This window comes from Syngnathus scovelli, chromosome 4 (assembly GCF_024217435.2).
Source record: "Syngnathus scovelli strain Florida chromosome 4, RoL_Ssco_1.2, whole genome shotgun sequence".
Lineage (NCBI taxonomy): Eukaryota > Metazoa > Chordata > Actinopteri > Syngnathiformes > Syngnathidae > Syngnathus > Syngnathus scovelli.
Window position 1 is genome coordinate 14,981,808 of NC_090850.1, and position 19,191 is coordinate 15,000,998.

At 39.0% G+C, this 19,191-nt stretch overlaps 1 protein-coding gene across 2 annotated transcripts in view; it reads left to right on the forward strand.

The window, feature by feature from the left end:
• Positions 1-19,191, forward strand: part of furina (furin (paired basic amino acid cleaving enzyme) a) — a 42,693-nt gene that overhangs the window by 3,559 nt on the left and 19,943 nt on the right. For both annotated transcript variants that reach the window (XM_049718803.2, XM_049718802.1), the window contains exons 2-4: positions 2,027-2,353; positions 13,544-13,642; positions 18,870-18,965. In XM_049718803.2, the coding sequence (XP_049574760.1) occupies positions 2,060-2,353; positions 13,544-13,642; positions 18,870-18,965 (489 nt within the window). In that variant the 5' untranslated portion in view covers positions 2,027-2,059. The remainder of the gene's footprint in view (positions 1-2,026; positions 2,354-13,543; positions 13,643-18,869; positions 18,966-19,191) is intronic.

The window sequence follows — 19,191 nt, forward strand, 5'->3', positions numbered from 1 at the left end:
ATGTATGGAGCATTTTTGAAAAGAAAACAAACTCGAAAAAGCTGAACTACAGTATAAAAAAATGTTTTTGCAAATGTTTAGATTCTTTTAGAAATGGATCTTGGATTGTTGGCTGTGTTTGACTTGAATTTCACAAGTAAGAAATAATATTTCTTTTTTTTTTTTTTTTACCAGTGCAAGCCAGTTTCTAAACATGCTGGGTCCATCGATCATTTCATATCATATCGTCATATTAGTGTTATTTTCACTGCAAGCAGGTTGACTTATTCCCATCGGTCAAACCGCCCAGGCAAGCGTTTCTATACTCGGATCATGAACAAGTACAATGATCTCCGATCATCAATGTGTGTGTGTGTGTGTGTGTGTGTGTGTGTGTGGGATGATTTTTACTTCCTTGATCCTGCTAGTCAGCCAACAAAAGATATAATTACATGGATAGATGACAGATTGCGCAGAGGACTCAACAAACCTGAAAAACATTCCCCCTCAGCCGAACAACAAAGTCGTTTCCTGCAATTTTGTTTTGTCATTGGTGTTAGGGTTTTCCAGGTGAGCAAATCTCTAACAATTGGACTGACCTAAAATAATTTTATTGCGAAAGCTGAAACATCACTGCATTGTTGATGTGTCCTGCTAACAGGTGACTGCTACTTAAGTACTTCCACGTAATCCGAAATAATCATTCAAGCTGTACGGACAGATTTCAGACACGTCTCGACAAGCACCAAAGTAATATGACGCACATTGAATGTGCCGTGATGGTATAAAGACAACTCATCATTTAGTCAATGGGTGGAGCGCTCCCTGGAGATGGTACCATTCTGTGAAGACTGCATTATGTTACAACAGAAGAGACGAAGTAAACACGTTTGACCGCTTATATAGCAGGAAGGAGTGAATTTGAGCAGTTCTATTCAAAGCATGGGAATCAACCTCGTGTTCAAAGAGACACTCAACAAACTTTCAAAAATGAAACAGGTATCCAAAAAATAAGCTGCTTCAGAGTGCTTGGACTTGACCACAAAAAAAAAAGGAAACCTGTTTATTTTAATATTTTAGTTGTCTTTCATGGTGCCAGATCGTTTTTCTTCTTCTGCTGGGATTCTGGCTTTTCATATTTTCATCTAACTTCCCAAATCTAGTTGGCTCAAAGCCGTTGTTCTTGTTGCTAAAAAACAGGAATGTTCCAAAATTGAAAAGTTTATCCACTAAAGCCAACTGAAACCACTTTGAAACAACAGCAGAAGTAATGAGAACTCCCAGTGGCCCCATTTGGACCGCTTAGATTTTCGCAGCTGTACTTGCCCGTCGGGCTGCACCTATTGAGTATTTTTAGAATCCAAAATTCTATTAATTATTAAAGAACTGAAAAAAAATGCATTAAAGTTTTTTTCCCACGCGATTGTTGTTGTTTATTCAGCTTGTATAAACAAGCCCATATAAACAACAAGAGGGTGTGACGAACTCGCCAACCGGCATTCTGATTAATACAAAGGGCTACTGCATTGATTGACACTTCTGAGGTTGCTTCAAGTTCAAACATGTTAATTACGAGACATTCATACTACGGCTCAAATTGATAATTATTTTTGCAATGCAGTAAACCAGTTGTTTTATTTCATCCATAAATTGGTAAAAAGGTTTCATTGCAATATGTTCTATGTGGCCCCGCTCGTCTAAATATGATATATTGATTAATAGTGCATTTGTGGAATATGAATTAAACGACAAACTCCACCTGTTTTTAACCGTCTGAGCCAATTTGCAACTTGCCGTCGACTGAAAATAAAATTACAGGTGCTCAAGGCTCAAATGTTTTTTGAGTTTTGCCATGTGATGGTCGCAAGATGAGCCATGATTGGTCATTGAGCAACTGTGATGTCATTTTTAGTTGACTGCAAGTGGCAAAATGGCCTCCCCAGTGATTGATTCATTGCTGCAGCCGATTCTTGCGTGGTACTTGTCAAACCTCGCAGCTATGCACACTTGTATTTATTATTCCCGTTCCTCTTGTGTTTCCCATCAGGTAAGCTGTGGCCTTCCTTCTCATAGTCTCTCCATGCACCGGCAAGTACCGTGGGCTGCCCTGCCCTGGCGGAAAGGTGCAATGCTCATAGACTGTGCTGCTTCCGGAGACCCCATGGCCCCCAGCACACCATCTCCCTCTGCGAACAGCCGACGACTCACTCTGGTGCAGTTGATATTGTCGTCCCTGTTGATCTTGCTGGTTTCTGGGCTGCAACCAGTATTGGGTCAGAAGGTCTACACCAACACATGGGCTGTCCATATACCTGGAGGTGGGGAGGAAGCTGAACAAATTGCCAGTAAACATGGCTTCATCAACTATGGACATGTAAGTTGAATATTTTTTCTGCTTGGGTACGAGGTTGTTTAGACTACTGCTCAATTATCAGGCTGTTGTTGCACGTTTTTCAGTTTTGTTTCCATTAGTTCTTGCGGGCTCAGTCTCAGATGTAAATGGGCACATTGCTTACAATGCTTAGTAATAGCAATATGTTTGTGTGTGCGTCTTCTGGGGCCACTTTAATCAGTTTAACATGCTGTTTTATGGTGCGCCTGCCTTTTCAGAAAGCTCTTTCAAAGCAACAGGCTGTAAATCTGGTCATGCGGCCAAAAAATGACACTTTTTTTTTTTTGTGCATCACTAGTGTGTCTGATATCTGCAAAATTTGGCCTTGGTTTTCCACAAGACAGCTGATCACGTTTAGCCGCATCCGGTGGTTTTCAGCAGCATAATTTGTTCACCGTTTATGCTTTCAGCATCTTGATTACAGTCTAGAATGTGACTACTCTTCCACTGAAACCAAGCCATTTTTTTTTTAGCTTTGAACAAACAAACATTTGAAACCTTTGCTTTTGGGAACTGTGGTTTGTGAGCAATGCGTGGTCAGACATAGCCTTGTGTGTCTAACGCTGCTGTGTCGCAATTAGGATGGTAGGATAGAGGATTCGGGTGGTGATCAAAGTCTGCATGCAGCTAGTACCATGCCTTGAAACCATTTAGGGAAACCCAGTTTATAATGTCTGTGGAAGCTTCTGTTTTTGAAGGCAAACACCAGTATCACTTCTTTAAGATTGATTTGGAAATAAATAATCAAAAGGTTTGTCCGTACTAATCAATTAAAACACCTTTTTGTCAGTGACAAAAGTCATGATCTCCCTACCGACTGTGCTGGCCAGTCTCTAAGTATTAGCCGTTAAATGCTGACAATAAGATCTTGATCACCCCCATTTGCCTTTTCTCTTCAAACTGTAATTGTGTGACTGACTGATCGTCAATATTAATGTTCTTCAAATGAAGAGGACTTTCGAAGAAAGTCTTCTGAGATTGGCTGCACTGTCAGATTATTAGTCCATTTTGGAATAATTAAACAAAAGTCAAAGTAATTCAATTAAGAAATCGGCTGACTCGCACAGCTTGGTATTGGGATTAACTGCCAGCTTGCTTCTTCGTACGGTTGTTTTACATTTTAAAGACTTTTTCTTGCCCGCATCATCAAACTCACTGTGCCTCTCAAATGGAAATAAAATCTGGTCGAGTCGCCGTTCCATTCCACTGACATTGACGTCATAATGTGGCATTAGCGTATACGTTAACATCAGCAAGAGGTGTCTGGAATGACACATTTAATTAGTGAAGAAAAAAAAAATCAATTGAGTTGTCTGAGAATAGGATCAAAGTAGACGTGGGGATCAAACACCAAGGGGAAAAGCGTCAGCTATGCTCAAAAGTACAAGAGTGCTTTTTCCTGTTATCTGTTGAGATTGACTCCTCGTTAAAGACCTTGAATTTCTTGATGCTGCCTTGAGGCTTTTTTATTTTTTATTTTTTTTTTAAACCAATTATTCAGTCTTGCATGCAGCTCATGAATCTTTTTGTTATCAGGGGAGTGTCGCTATGTAACATGCAGCACTAACCTCTGCTCCTACCTCATATCATGGGAGTTGAAATAATTTAACAGTGTTATTTGACAGCTAGTATTTCCTCTAGCAAAATGCCATCCATCTATGTTCAGGTTCAACAAACAAACTGAAGGAATTAAAATGATCATCGTAGTTATAGTGTTTATACTTAGTGGTTAAGTGCCACATAAACTCTAATGTATGATGCTAAGAATAACTTTTGACAAAATGATCAAAGGTGTTTGGAACCCTTTTTATATTCTGCTTGAATCCTATTTTTAATTATCTGAAGACCTTAAAAAAGAGAAAAAAAATACTGCCTTAATTCCAGACTGGCAATTCTTTTGTCTCGTTTTATGTACGTTAAAAAGTCTTGACAGCGTCTACTCTGCTTTAGTAACCTGTTCCGTATGTATTAGAGTATGAATAATATGCAAGGCATTTCTAGTGCAAAGGTGTGGCAGTTTACATACATGGTGGCATTAAGTATCTTCTAGAGTTCTCATTTACCTTTCTGAAAAGGAACAATATGATGCCCGGCATAGTAAGGAGTGCCATTTTAACTATAGCAATATTGATGATGTCAGGGCATTTTTATAGACCAGGAAACAAATAGCAGTAGCATGACAATGATTACGTGAACCAGTCAAAATGTCCAATATGTCCGCAGACAGGTTATGTCAATGTTTTGCTTGACATTCACAAATCTAGACTTTTGGTCAATGGCTTTACAAATTATTGACCAATCTACTGTAAGGTGCGAAAAATGGCTTGCTCTTTTTGATGACGCAATGTTAATGGTGGAACAATCGAGCCGTTTTTGGAGAATCCTGAAAAGTGATGATTCTGGTGGTACGAGCCTTCAGTCCGACGCCAGCGATATGGTGTAAAAGTTTTATATTGGCCACAACCAGCATGTTTCAAAAGAGACTGACAGCAAGAAATCCATAATTGGACTCGAGAGAACTGAAGCTATGAACTGCAGCGGCGAATAAGGTGTTGGGGGGGGATGCTGGAAAGACATCTAACATGATTGGACCAAAGATTATGGGCGAAGACTGTGCCTGCTGAGCGCTGCAAGGAGCCACTCGGCACGATCCGCAAAGGTGTTTCCTCTGTTTTACTGCATTGCTTCCAAATGCTGCTTAACTGACTGAAAAGAAACAACACCTCCACAAATGCCTTTTGAGATTACATATGGGACAGAAGTATGAAATTAATTTATTCAGCATGGCCTTTTTGGAGATGAAAATCAATAAAGATGGATCTGGAAAGGGATGGAGATTTATCAACCGAGTGCAGAAAAAAATAGAAGAAAAAAGTTTTAAAGATGCAAATAATGCTGCTGGGAAGAGTGCCAACTTATCCATCCAGTTTGACTTAACAGCATCTCCGCTGGTTGCAGCCAAATTTGTACACACATTTTGGCTCAGTTGTTTTATTCTTAAGGTTCTCTATGTTTCTCAAGTCAACCACGTAACTCAATGTCAACGGCTATAGATTTCCACCATTTAATATTTTATTGTAGTATAAAGTGTGTTTTGTAAGTGTATTTATTCGGGCGGTAGCATCATTAATCTTTGATGCGCCACGCCGTGCTCAACATTCTCCAGCCCACTTGAGCAAACAAACCGCGTAACTGTATAACAAGCATGGTTTTTGCCTTGGAGAAGATGTGCCTGCAAAAAGGCTTCTAAGTCCAAGTGTTGGGTCCAGGCTTTTCGTGTTTTGTACTCCGCTCTGACTACACCATCATTGATCAGCAGCAATGTCTTTGGTCCGAGGGTCACTGTGAACGAACCTGTTTTTATTCTGTACTTTGGCCTCTCATGAAGCGGCCCTACATTTCACATCATTGCAGCGCATCTGCTCCTCTTTGAAAGTTAATGAACTACAGAGATTGACTGATCCGGTGGCGACATCACTGCAGAGAACATGGAGCTGATACACCTGAATTAATGGACCCAAGCCATATTGGCTATAAAACAATTGAATGGTTGGCAGTAGTACATTTGATTCATTTTATTAAGCTAAAGTGTAGAAATGAAAATGCAAAGTCTTATGGGCAACTTGAAAGTATTTTAGTTGCAATAAATTCAACAACCAACAGCATATAACGACACAGATAGTGAATTGTATTATTTGTGAATCTCCAAATCGAGGGTTTTTTAAACTATGAAGACGTGTCATGAGTTGATAACGTTAGAGTTTGGAACTGAAAAATGCTATAATGACCCAGATAAAGGGAAAGGTTCTATTTTCAGTAATATTGTGCTCTTTAAGTACCCAAATAAATAAAATCAACCTAGACTAGCGTGCGTGTGTGTGTGGGGTGTGTGTGTGTGTGTGTGTGTGGTGGGGGGGCAGACCCCCGCACAGGTCAGAGGGCCATAATAAGAGCCAGCTGTGCCGAGGGGACGCGCAAATACATGGACAGGCACCTCTTCAACTTTCAAGAATGTGCATGTGCGCACACGCGCAGAGTAGGTTGAGGCATTTGCGGAATTTCCGTCGGAATGTAAAGTCGCTACCTTTTTCACTAAACTCCAATTTGATGCTCGTCGTGCCAGTCATAGTGCACAATAAGATGTAAGAAATACTATATTAGGCAAGGCTGTCAAATTGATCTCTTCTGAAATATGCAAAGTAGGCTTTGTGTTTGATCAGCTAGTGAAAAAAACAAAACAAATCAAAACAATAAATGATCTGATCGTTTGGCAAATTATGACATTACGATCCAGCCGATCAGACTGTTTATTTCCTAATGATTTATCGTGGGTGTTTCCATTCAAGCTTCAGAAGATCTAAATGTGAACAGTGCCTATAAGCATAAATCTGGTAACAAAGTCATTTCGAGGAAGGAAGCAAACTCATTGGGTTCAACTGAACTGACTCATGTGGCTGTGAGATAAGACTGTTGTTAGGAGGCTTTTTAATGCTAATGACTTTTTGTTACTGCTGTTACTGACGATTTTGGCCCTCATTGACGCTACGCTAGACTGACATTCGAAAGAAATGCAGCAAAGATCAACTTCAGTTTAGAAAATGCTAATCTTCTGGCCTTGTACTACTTGATATGGAGTGTGTGAAGTGTTGAACAAGGCTTGTAATGACCCATCCTCTCCCTTGCATGTAAGCGCATACATCAGTCTCCTTCGGGAGGCGGGGCAGTCGTTTGAGGTGCAATTTGAACAGGGCCGTGATCTGATAAGCCTTTTACAATGAAAACAATGAAGTGAATGTTTAAAAGTCTCTGTGAAGCAGCACTTTAGAAGGAATTTATTATATAGTTGGAGCATTTTATGATGTCTGAAAATGTTTCTTTTTTCCCCCCCTATGTAACACGATTCCTCAATTGTAACATAGATGAAGTTGTGCTACACTACTCATTAGTGGGGGCTGCAATATTGAATCCCCGGATACCTTTTATCGAACAAATCCCATCTTCTATATTGTGAGTAATGAGGTTGCTGATAGTGGAGTGCCGCCAATGGAATTGGATGCCTTATTGAGTCCATTTCAAACAGAAGCAAGGAACATCTTGAACCTATGGCCACTCAATCAAACAGCACAAGGAGAGAAAAAAAAAATCATACTCAGACTTCTACCCACATAATCTTCAATTTACCTAGCATACATGTTTTAGCGATGTGGAGTGTATGCTAAAGTCCACACAGAAAATTCCAAGATGAGATTTCTTACCATACCATTTTAAAGGTGTAATATAACAAAGCCCTATGGTCAACTCTCAGGTACTTACCATTGATTGTAACACTCTGTAAATAACGATGTCTTCTTGCCTCTGGATAGCTTTTACTAATGTCTTTGATACCTCGTAGCTCTTTCCAAATGGTAAGGTACGTTAGAGAGCTGTCCCATGTGGCACATATTCTATAGTTTTATTATTATAAAGTATGCAATTAAATCTGGAAAGATTGCAGGGCAGGGATTTTCGCCGACCAAATAAAATATTATATAACGATCTAAAAATAGGCTTTACTTTGGATCGTATTTTTCCTCAAGTAAGATAGTTAAGCTCTAGTCTAAAATATTAATATGTGCAAACTTTGTTCTTTGTGCAAATAAACCTGTCAAAACACTAAAGAAGCAGCTGGAAGGGAGCTATATTTCCCTAAAATGTACTTTTCATCATCAATAAGTCTTGTTTATCATCTTAATGCAAGGAGGGATTATGGCCCATGTGCCATTTTTCTCAAAGTCACACTCTAACGTTGCTACTGTGAACCTCCAGGAGAGCTTTATAACAGTCCATTAAACTCAGGTGCTCGGGCGTTGGCCTCCCTGCTGTGGATTCAGAATCAAAAGAAAGAGCACATTTCTCAGTGGAGCCAAGAGATGATTGAAATGTTAAAGACAGAAACTCGGGGAAATGAAGATTCCTCAAATAGCCCCAGTGGTCCTCCGTCAGGGTCAGAGGAACCTGTTTGCTATTCCTGTCCATTCGCAGCGCTCCATCATTGCTCTAAGGAGAGATAAAATTAGGCACCATCTTATTAGCTGTTTTGTCACCTTTTGTGCAGTATTATGCGTGTGCCCGAGAACCATTCTTGAATTTCAAGCCTTTTAAAATCAGTCAACGGGGGGTGGGCAGTGTGTTTGTTTGAAGTTTTGAATCTAATCATGAATATAACTAATAACTGTCCAGCACAGCTAGCCAGCTAGCTTGCTTGCACTTCAGCAGGAGCCCACCCTGGGGTCTGAGAAGCAATTTACCTTCACTGAAATGTTGAATTTATTTGAAATATCCTCTGCTTTTCTTTTCATTGGGGAATTTTAAGGCCACCCTCAGAAAATGCAGTACAGTGAACTCAATTTATTGCAGGGAATTAGTTCCTGAACCTAATACAAAAAGCATACGCATACAATTGTTTGCACCAGTATTGTGTTCTAAGATGGATTGTTAAAATATACATGAATAATTTACAGCGTTGTGTTATAAGCAGAACTTTATTAATGTGTATATAAATGTTTATTAATCATTTCCTGAGAGCAGATAACCATCAGAAGACTTAACGATGACTCACACAGTTGTACGTGGTTATCAAAATCAAATCCATCTAATACGCTACAATCAAAAATGATGCCGCTGTCCCGGTTTTGAAGTATTTTACTGGGCTATTGAAGATAGAAATCTTCCATTAATCCTTATCATGTCAAACGTCACGATACACTTTGTGCCCATGTGACAGGGCTGTCTCGCTTGGGAGGACCCCAGTTTACTGCCTTGACCCTCTTCAATTTCCTCCATCTCAGTTTAGCTTGCCCTCCTTCTTGGTGGCGTCTTCCCTCCCCACCGGAGAAATCACACGGTCATGAGCGCACGCACTTTCTCTGCCAGGCTAAATAGCAATGAATGCAGTTGAATTCCTCCACTAATGAGGATGAGCTCATTAAGGCATCTGCATGAAAGTCTACAACACGTTTGAATTAGATAATCCCTCAACTGTTAAAATGACTCTAATGGGGCAAACTTTGATCTCAAGCCAAGTGAGCATAAAACATTGTTTCCGTCTCAGTTTGGCAGACAATTACAGCTGGGACCATTAATGATGTGTTTTTGTTTAAAATCAAGCAAAATGCTGTGTAACAACCTAAACTTGTTTTCTGTACAATATTGCTCCTCTTAATTCTTTAATATTGAGAAAGAGAAGGCCAAAGAAGAGCCTAAAAATAGGACCGAGCCTAACCTCTGGGTCAATTTATGTGCCTGAATTGCCTGACTAAAATGAAATGCATTTAGCATTTGAATGAAAATACAATTGGACACTGAAAACATTCACAGAGCTCTCAAGGTCTTCCTTTCATGCTTACGTGAAGGGGAAGGAACACACTTAACAGCCATGTTAGTAACACTCGTGAGACATGAATGGTTTGAACAAGTCATTGGCCTCGTTGCCGTTATGTAAGAGCGAATAATGAAGCGCATGAGAGTGATAGAATGTACCCTGTGCAAACAACAAAACCTTAGAATTTCAAATGTTTACAGCCCTACATTTTAGTTAGAAGGGTTCATGAATGAAAATATAAACTCAACGCATTAGTCTTACTCCCATTTTTCCTCAGCTACGCTCAAAGATCTAAGGATTTTTCTCCAAAAGCTCTTTTCTCTCAATAATTGCTCACAAATCTGATGAAATCTGCCAGTGAGCACTTCAATCCATTTAACAACAACAAGATGCTGATTGGGTAGTATGGGCATAATACAATTCAGTACAACTGCACAATTTAGGGTGGCCCCTTATTGCGGGCAGCCTATAATCATGCAGTCTGTCTTTTCTGCCACGTGATATGTTTACATCAACTTTTGGGAGATTTTAGGCAAATTTGTGACCAATATTTGAGAGAAATAGACCTTTAGGGTTAAGTCTTACATATTTGAGTTGTTGCGGTTATCCTTTCGTTCAGTCGACATGTGCATGTAGTCTTTTTCCTGCCTGCATTTTCCTACTTGTCCCTAATAAATGCGAAGGAGGGTTCTCATCGACCTGTGAGGTCACAGTACTGCAGCAGTTCTGCCATAACTCTGTAAACTCTCTCGCCCTCATCTGCTCCGTAAAGTTAAGGTCTGCCGTAGTGGACAATGATCGAATTTGATGATGCACACAAAACTATACTATATAGCACGTTGAAACTCATGTTCATGAGATTTAATGTTTGCACAAATAAATCTGGGATTTTTGTTGCATTCCTTTCATTCACATTGTGACTTATAAAATGCTGCGGTACATGTCGTTAGTCACGTCTATCGGCATCTAGCTGTGGACTATGGATGAATCAGTTTACCAATAAACTAATATTTCACAAGGTTAGTAGTAAACTTCTGAATTATAAATTTACATTGCAATGTACTTGTCTTGTACTTTAAGAGAGTGAGGCAGTGTTTGACTTTGTTTCTGTATTTTGGAAGTCATCAGACCCGTCTTGCGACTCTTTCAAAAAGCTCCATGTGACTTTCTTTTGCAATTGGAGATATTTTGGAAAGTCCCTCCCAGATTTAGTTTTGGTGGTATATGCTTCTATCATGTCCAAGATGCACCACAAATCTATGTCTCATTCTAAGAAAAACATTTTTTTTCTTAATATGAGAAAAAAAGTCGCCTGTTCCAAAAATAACGTGAAGACAAACAAAGCAGCAACCTCAATTTGACATCCATACATAAAGTCCACCTGATTTATAAAGCGCACTGTCGATTTTGGAGCAAATAGAAGGATTTTATTGTCCAAAAAATCTGCTACTTGCCCTTTGCTTGTTTTTGTCCAGCTTCATTGTATACACAACTATTCTTGGAGGGCAATTTCAAAGTCTCATTTTCTCAATTAATCCCAAGTCACTGAGGCACAAACAAAATATGGTAATGCACTACATTCTGTATGCTTGAATAAACACATAATGTGTCCAATGCAAAGTAGTAAAATGCGTCACGGGTCGTTGCTCTGGTTTAACTGCACTAATGGTCTCCCGTCAATGGAATTAACTAAAATCCACAAGTGCAGCCCGTGACTCCATTTTCATATCACCATAATGCACCGCCTAAATCCCCCCTTCTCCTCTTTATCTTTTTGTAAAACATAATTATGTAAACATTGACGGCAGCTAAGACGCAAGACCTTTGCATGCATGGTTTCTCATGAGGTGCATAATGCAGAGAGTGCACAAAATATATTTACAAAATAAATTCTATGCTACCCGGAGAGACCCCTGATAAGCCTTTTCGGCTCTTATCTGTGACCACCTTACTGCATCAGTAATGGTCACTTTGAAATTCCGAATCTGCGTTTTCCAGCTGTCGTGAATGGCCTTTCTTGCCAAGCGGAAAGTAGTTAAAAGCACAGCAACAATGTGGTCTGAATTAAATGGCCGAAATCATTACCCCTTAAGCGTCTGTACTGATTACCAGATGATGGTTGGCCTATAGTGCTGGAATGGACATTCTTGAGAGTAATGTGGCAAGTGTGCATGTGTGAATAACTTGGTAATGGTTGAGTTGTTCTTAATGAGAGGTGAACTCTGGAACACACGCATGAATAGTCGCATAAATGTATGTTTTTGTGTTATCCTAGAAACGAAACATATCGGTGCTGAGAAAACAGCTCTCAAGCTACATTTTAGACACATCCAAAATACTACCAGATAGGAATTGTGTTGTTTACAAAAAAAGTACTTCACAGCAAGATATTTAGCACGGCCAGATATTTGGAACACTCCAGGTTCAGATCTTTTTGTTTATCTTTGAAGTCATGAGATGAATGGATGAATTGATCACTTCATTGTTTCTTAGTAGCACTTGATGGACCCCACCCACCTTCCGTGCATATCTTTGATCAGTCCTACCACCCAAGATCGTATCTCAACCAACACAAAAGACACTCTGCTCCTCTTTTCTTGGCTCAGCTAATAATGCCTCTTCAAACTGAGCACTTTTCCATTTTCATACCTCTGCCTTCCTTCCTTTGAGATTTCTTTAACGGGTTCACATATCCATTCAATCTCGCAGATAAACCGTATCGTTGACGTGTGCACACAGAGCTGAATATTACTCTTTAAAGTGTACCATCCCTCTTGGACGTTGCATCTATCCCCGTCTGTTGGCTTTGTGTAGGGGACCTAGGCTGCATTCGGTCTATTTACTTTGATTTAAACACGATTCAGGGATTAGTTTAGCATATTTTGGATGAAATAAATACAACACGAATAGGCAATATGCATTGTGTTGTCATCATCGTCATATGCGATATTTTCAAGGCTTACAACGCAATACGTAATCTGTCGTGTTCCCTCTCTGTGTTATTGTCGTATTTAGCTGGCTGTATCTAGATATGCAGTTTTAGTATGTGCAGCAGCCACCACCATTTTGCAGTCCAAGTTTTCCTAGTGAAATCCCTCCAGTTTCATCTGGATAACTAATTGAAGAGCTTGTGGAAAGGGACTCAATGAACAGGCCAGTTTGATGTTCATAAAACATATTGATAGACTAAATAAAGTGGCCAATTTGAAATTGACAAAATGTACATGTGAAATCAGCAGGGTACATTTTCAGTTTGAAGAAACAAAAGCCTCAAATTCACTCAGTACTACGTTTTTATAGGCGTTTTGTTGACTGAGAGACGGCAACAGCTCTGGCTGGCACAGACTGGTCTTATAATCACTCTGGTAAAGTACGTGAAGTACTAACTGCTTGCTCGTCAGGGACATGAACGTGTCAACAAAACATGTCTTTGTTTGTGTATGGCTGCGGACTCACAGAATCAAGGAAAAACCTTTTGCTATACAACGGTCCATTATATGTATTGTAATTGTTTTTGATTAAAGTAGCTCATGAATAAATAAATGGTCTTGAGCAACATTCCAAAAGTGGTGAAAAATATGGAAAGATGTCTATGAATGTTAATTCCTTCCTCTGAATCAGCAGCGCCTCTGTTGGTAGCAGACAAGTAATCCGTTCCATTTATCCAGTTAAATAATTTAGCAATTATTATCCCCAGTCGGCAAATCAGTATAGAAAATGGATGGATTTTCATGACTTAATGTATTCTTTTTGTATGACTGCATATTTTGGTTCGCTCTTAGCCTGAACTTAACTACTTTATTGTATTTCAGGTTTTTGGTGACTATTATCACTTCAAGCATCGTACCGTGGCGAAGCGAGCACTGTCTGATCATAGGAGCACACACGTCCGTCTACTTAAAGATCCCAAGGTAAGAGATTTAAATGTCCAGAGTCTAATTTGTTTTCCTTTAAATTGCTTTTGGGAGAAGAAACACATTGACATACAGTTATGTCTTTATGAAAGCAGTGTAAATAAGTTATTATTGTTGTTATTTATTACGTATCAAACACATCTCTCGTCTTAAAAGATAACCCGAGGGTTAATTCGTAGCCTTTCCAAATGCAGGTAAGTGGTAGAGGTAAAACAGCCAAAAGCACATTCCTGGGTCTATGCTGTTGGTTATTTTAAATGTCAGAAATGCCTCAGCATCTATTTGGGATGTTGTCATAGGAGGACTGATGGAAGCTGAACAGACTCTTCCCGGAGGAGGCCCGCTAGTCATAAACATTCCTCTGTAGACCTCTAAAATTCAGTTCACTTCAGTCTTCTTGACTGATCTTAATGGAAATTTCACATTTCTATATTTTCCAGTAGTATGGCAAGTCAGTTTGAGGTTAGCTTGACAATGAACCCAAAACCTTCTCCACTGGGAAGGACAAAGTGAAAATCTGTGTGAAATTAATATTCATAGCAATGGGGATATGAGGGATTTTGAAGACAGTTACTACTTAACGATAAACACTGGGAAAAAGCCGAAACGTTTTTTTTTTTCTTCCGTAAATTGCATTACCTAAGTAACTTAATGGAACAAAATCAAAATATTCACAAGAACATTTGTGCATATTTTTGTTTGCTGTCTGGGACAGTCATAGTTACATGTGAGTATTTATTAATCAATCACACTTTTTTGCCTAGGGCGGATCAAGTTTTAATCTAGGTGATGCATGAAATGATGAGTAAGGTTTTTGATTTTCCACTGAGTCACAATGCCTTTTTTTCCATTTGGTGGATGGGTAAGTTTTAACTGGATCCTGCAAAGAAAGTGGTAAAGACATTTAATGTAGGGCAATGATCAAAACATAAATTTAAAATAGTTTTCTGCTCTTTCCCAGTGTTGGCAATGAATGATTTGCGAAGAGATTTTAATTACCGTAATTTCCGGACTATAAGCCGCGACTTTTTTCCAAAATTTTGAACCCTGCGGCTTATAGTCAGGTGCGGCTTATATACGATTTTTTTCGTGATGACTTGATCACTTTTATACACTCGCAAAAAGGCTGTGGACCACTGTTGTGCGGTATCTTGAAGAACAAAACAACAACAAAAATACTATTTTGAAACACTACTATGGCTGCTGCTTATTCTGGCTGTGTTGCTTGTGACTATTATGAGCTTTAGTAGGAATGCACGCTAGGTGACCTGCGTCAAAGGGCTCTAAACCCTTTTTCATACTCTGCCATGTGACTCAGAGATTACACAAAGCAGTGGCGCTGTTTGGACCATCTGCATTGTATTAAAACCCAATCAATCAGCATTTAAATTCAATTCTTCTGACATTTTGCTCACCAAAAACAAGTTGTAATGAATGTGAACTTTTAATGCATTTTATTCAGAAGGTTACTTTGAACCCTGAGGCTTAAATGGTAGCGCGGTGTATTTATGGATTTTTACGGCTTTCTGTGTACTGTCTTTCTTTGTAAAAAACTCATGTGCACGTGCGGCTTATAGTCCGGTGCGGCTTATGTAAGAAAAAAACTAAAGTATCCCTGAATTTTAGCTGGTGCGGCTTATAGTCCGGTGCGGCTTATAGTCCGGAAATTACGGTAAAACAAATATCTTAAAAATTGCTTACTTTTATATTTTATTCAACTCCTTATTTTCAGTTTATTTTCCAAATGCAAGCATATCCAAGGAGACAGACAGAAGTTAAAGCTTATTTAGAATGCCACAAAAGATGGTCCCTTCAAGTTCATGAATACAATTTTTCAGTCAGTTGTAAAAAAAAAAAAAAAAAATCATGAGAATGGCCAGTATTTTTTTCATGAATACAACTTTTTCACAACAGGCCAAAGAGCCTCTATGGTATAATTTTCAGCCATTGACTTTTAACGTCCATTATAACTTGACTGTCAGGTGCAGTCCGGGGAAAAGAGCAATGGTGTGCCCCTCTTGTTAGAGCTAAAGCCACCTCCCTCTCTATTTGGGATTTCCTTTACCACTGGGCCTCCATTTCCTGTTGTTGAATTCCTCTGTTCCCCACAGCACCTCAGAGAATGTGAAGCAAAATCCTTTAATATATCCTCCTTGTGAAGTTCACTCGAGGTCACAACGATGCCTCAACGATCTTTTTCCTTTTAACATATAACAAATTCCACAGCTGTACTTTTTCCAGTTCACAGCCCACCAGCCCACTTGCTAACTAACCAAGATGGAATTTGAATAAATGATGTTTCCACCGTGTGTTTATTTACGAACAACAAAATCTGGACCATGGTCAGATCTCATATGCTGCCTAACAGAGAACCCTTTTAATAGGCCCTAATGAGGACTTAAAGCCTGGCCGTGTTTGCTACTTTCATGCTAGTCGTGTATGAAGGTTATTGGATGAGAAGGAATCTTAATGTTTTGTTGTGAATTATTATGATTTTTTTTTTAGTCTTACTGATGCAGTGGAGTAAGTCAACTGTGTATTCATTATTTTAGTTTTTTGCTGGCAATGCTTTGCGCCCTGTGATTAATGAGGCACATATGGACAGAATTGCTCCAATGGTCACTGAGAACAGACAAAGCTAATACTTAAAACAATGGCAAATCAGCCAGATTAACAAAAAACGCTTGAAAATGCCCTTGACAAAAAAATGACGACACCCTTAATATTTTATTGCACAACCTTTGAGGCAAAATTTCTTCACTTCCAGCTGTTTTCAAAGCAATGTTCCCCCACATTGCCGTCTGTTTTTAATCATGTTAACCGATCTTTCAAGACCCACGGAAAATTGTGTTCCGTGACAGTTTACTTACCGGACCGAACAAAGAGGCCCTTTTAATCTTTCACTAGAAAATAAAATTTGTCCTTTTCATATTCAGTCGGTGACTTTGAGGATAATAGTTTTTGCTTCTGTGACACCTCAAATTGCAAAGAACAAAAACAAGACAAGGGCTTTTTGATGGTAGAATATTTACAGATGATATGACTATCAGTGGCTTTTTTTTTTTTGTACATGGAGTTCATCATTTACTGTGTTTACTGCGGCAACCTATTTTAATGATTGCGACACACTTTCTCCTAACTACAGCAACTTAGACTCAGTTTATTCAATAAATTTACAGTATATACTCTGAGTGGAGGTACCTAAACGTGGCCCACTTCCAACACGTCACTCATAATCGTGACAAGCTGAGATTCCACTCTAATCTTTAACTTTTATTCAAAAGCTATGCTAATCTTAAACCCAAAGCGATACAGCGCCACCATCAACAGGAATCTTTTAGTCCTCAAAGTGATTTACGAATGTGAACTTCACAGACAAGCTGGGTTAGGCCCTCTTCCACACCTACCCGCTAAAAATGGTACTTGGCAGTGGCGGTAAACGGTTGGATTCTAGTTTACGAATGTAAATGTCCAGTGCAGTGAATGAGTTACTAAGACTAGGAATAATCACCAGTGTGCCGTGAGAACTCCTGAGGTGTGGCATGGGAAACTATCAAATTTAAATTAATTGGCCCTAAAATAATAGATTTGTATCTTTGTTCATCTATCTTGGCCAACAATTTTAGAGAGACAGACAGAACAAATTTACTCTCCTCTGTAAGATAGCAGAAATATATGATGGGAATGCGTATCCACTTTTTGTGACATTTTTGCCTGGCGGTGTAGGCGTGCGCTGTGCCCTGACATTTTTCAAAGTTAAAATGTGCCTTGGCACAATAAAGGTTGGGAATCACCGCACTAATAAAAAGCTGCTATAAAAGTGAAAGGTAAAGGTCAGATAATATGACTGTTTTTAGCACTAGCGTCTACTGAATATTTTTTTAAAACAGAATAATTTTTATTTTTTTTGGTTCAAAATACTACCAAACTTTAGAACATTCTCTAAAACAGACAGTTTCCTTCTAACCTATTTCTTTTTTGCAAGAAAATGATTTGATTTATCGCTTCATGCCGCATGCGTGAACTAATCTGTACTGCTGTGTAAAAACAAGCCTATAGATAATTTTCAATGAAGAGAAATTCTTTGTCGTACTCTTATAGATCATTTTCAATGAAGAGAAATTCTTTGCAGTACTGTGGGTAGGATTTGTGAAAAACACATGGGCTTTTGAAGAGAGTCAAATATGCTGGCTGCACATAACTGTCACTCAGCCTGCAAAAGAAGCTTTTAAGTCGATACTGCTATTTTCCTTAAACAGAAATCCAATAAAGACCAGCGGAGAGAAATTGCTCACTTAACCATCCTTTAGTCCACCTTTGCCCCATTTTAAATCTCACTATATTATGTTATAATGACATCACAGCGCAGTGTGAATTTGATTCCATTATCTTGCCCTCGTCCAATTTCTGTGTCGGGCCAGTCGATGTTTTAATGCAGTGCTACGTTACACTATATACAAAATAATTAGGACATATCGTCATTATGCCGACAAGAAAATTGAAAACAGAATTGGTTTCCACTTAACAGCTGCAATAGCCTCCACCTTTCTAGGACGACTCTACCAGAGTTTAGTCAGTCAAGTTATTAAACACCATACTTATTCAAGCATTACAGATGTTGCTTTATGGACTTGCACGCATGCTAGAACGAAAAGGCTCTTAATTAAATTATCCTCATGGTCCACTTTAGTTAACCATTCTTTAATCTTATGGAGATACATATTAAATTATCCTTTTTTTACATAGATGCACACTTTAATCATTGATAGGTTTCCCTCCATGAGGTTTGACTGATCAGATGTCACAGAAAGTAATGAAAAAAAACGAATGTATGATTGTGTCACTGTCTCTTGGAAATTGAAGTAGAAATCTCTCCGAGTGCTGTTCCTGCTGCTACTCGAGATCAGCATCCATGTTGGAATGCACATACACATCAATCAGCAGTTGACAGAGTGGCAGTCTCTGTAGCTTTAACACAAGACACCGGCAATACATCAGCTTGTCTCTCTCTGGAAGTGAATCTCGGACATTCAATAAGTTTATCTGCAGGTTGCCACTGCTGAACCGTGCTTTCCCAACCGCATCCTTGAATCTCCCTCACTCAAACTGCGATAGCAACATAAACCTCAGCACAATTAAGACAAATGGTTGCCATTATTTCTGACTCGGTTTTCTTGATGCTAATGTCGACCGACTTTTTTCCCATGCTCATTTCTGTGTTTAGGTGACCTGGGCAGAGCAACAGGTAGCCAAACGTAGGAAAAAAAGGGATATCTACGAAGAACCGGCCGATCCAAAATTTGTGGAGCAGTGGTATCTGGTAAGTTGATATTGTCCAGAGCTCTGCACGTGTGTGTGTTTTTGTGTACTTGAATTTGTCACTGCACACTGGTTGAGCTATCAAAATAAATAGTCTAGCCATTTTTTTTTTTTATATTGCCCTTAATTAATTGCAGAAACATCTGAAAGAGGTGACAAATATTAACATCCCCTGATCTTTAACCTCAGGAGAGCAAGGGAAAATATATATAGATATTTTTTTTTCA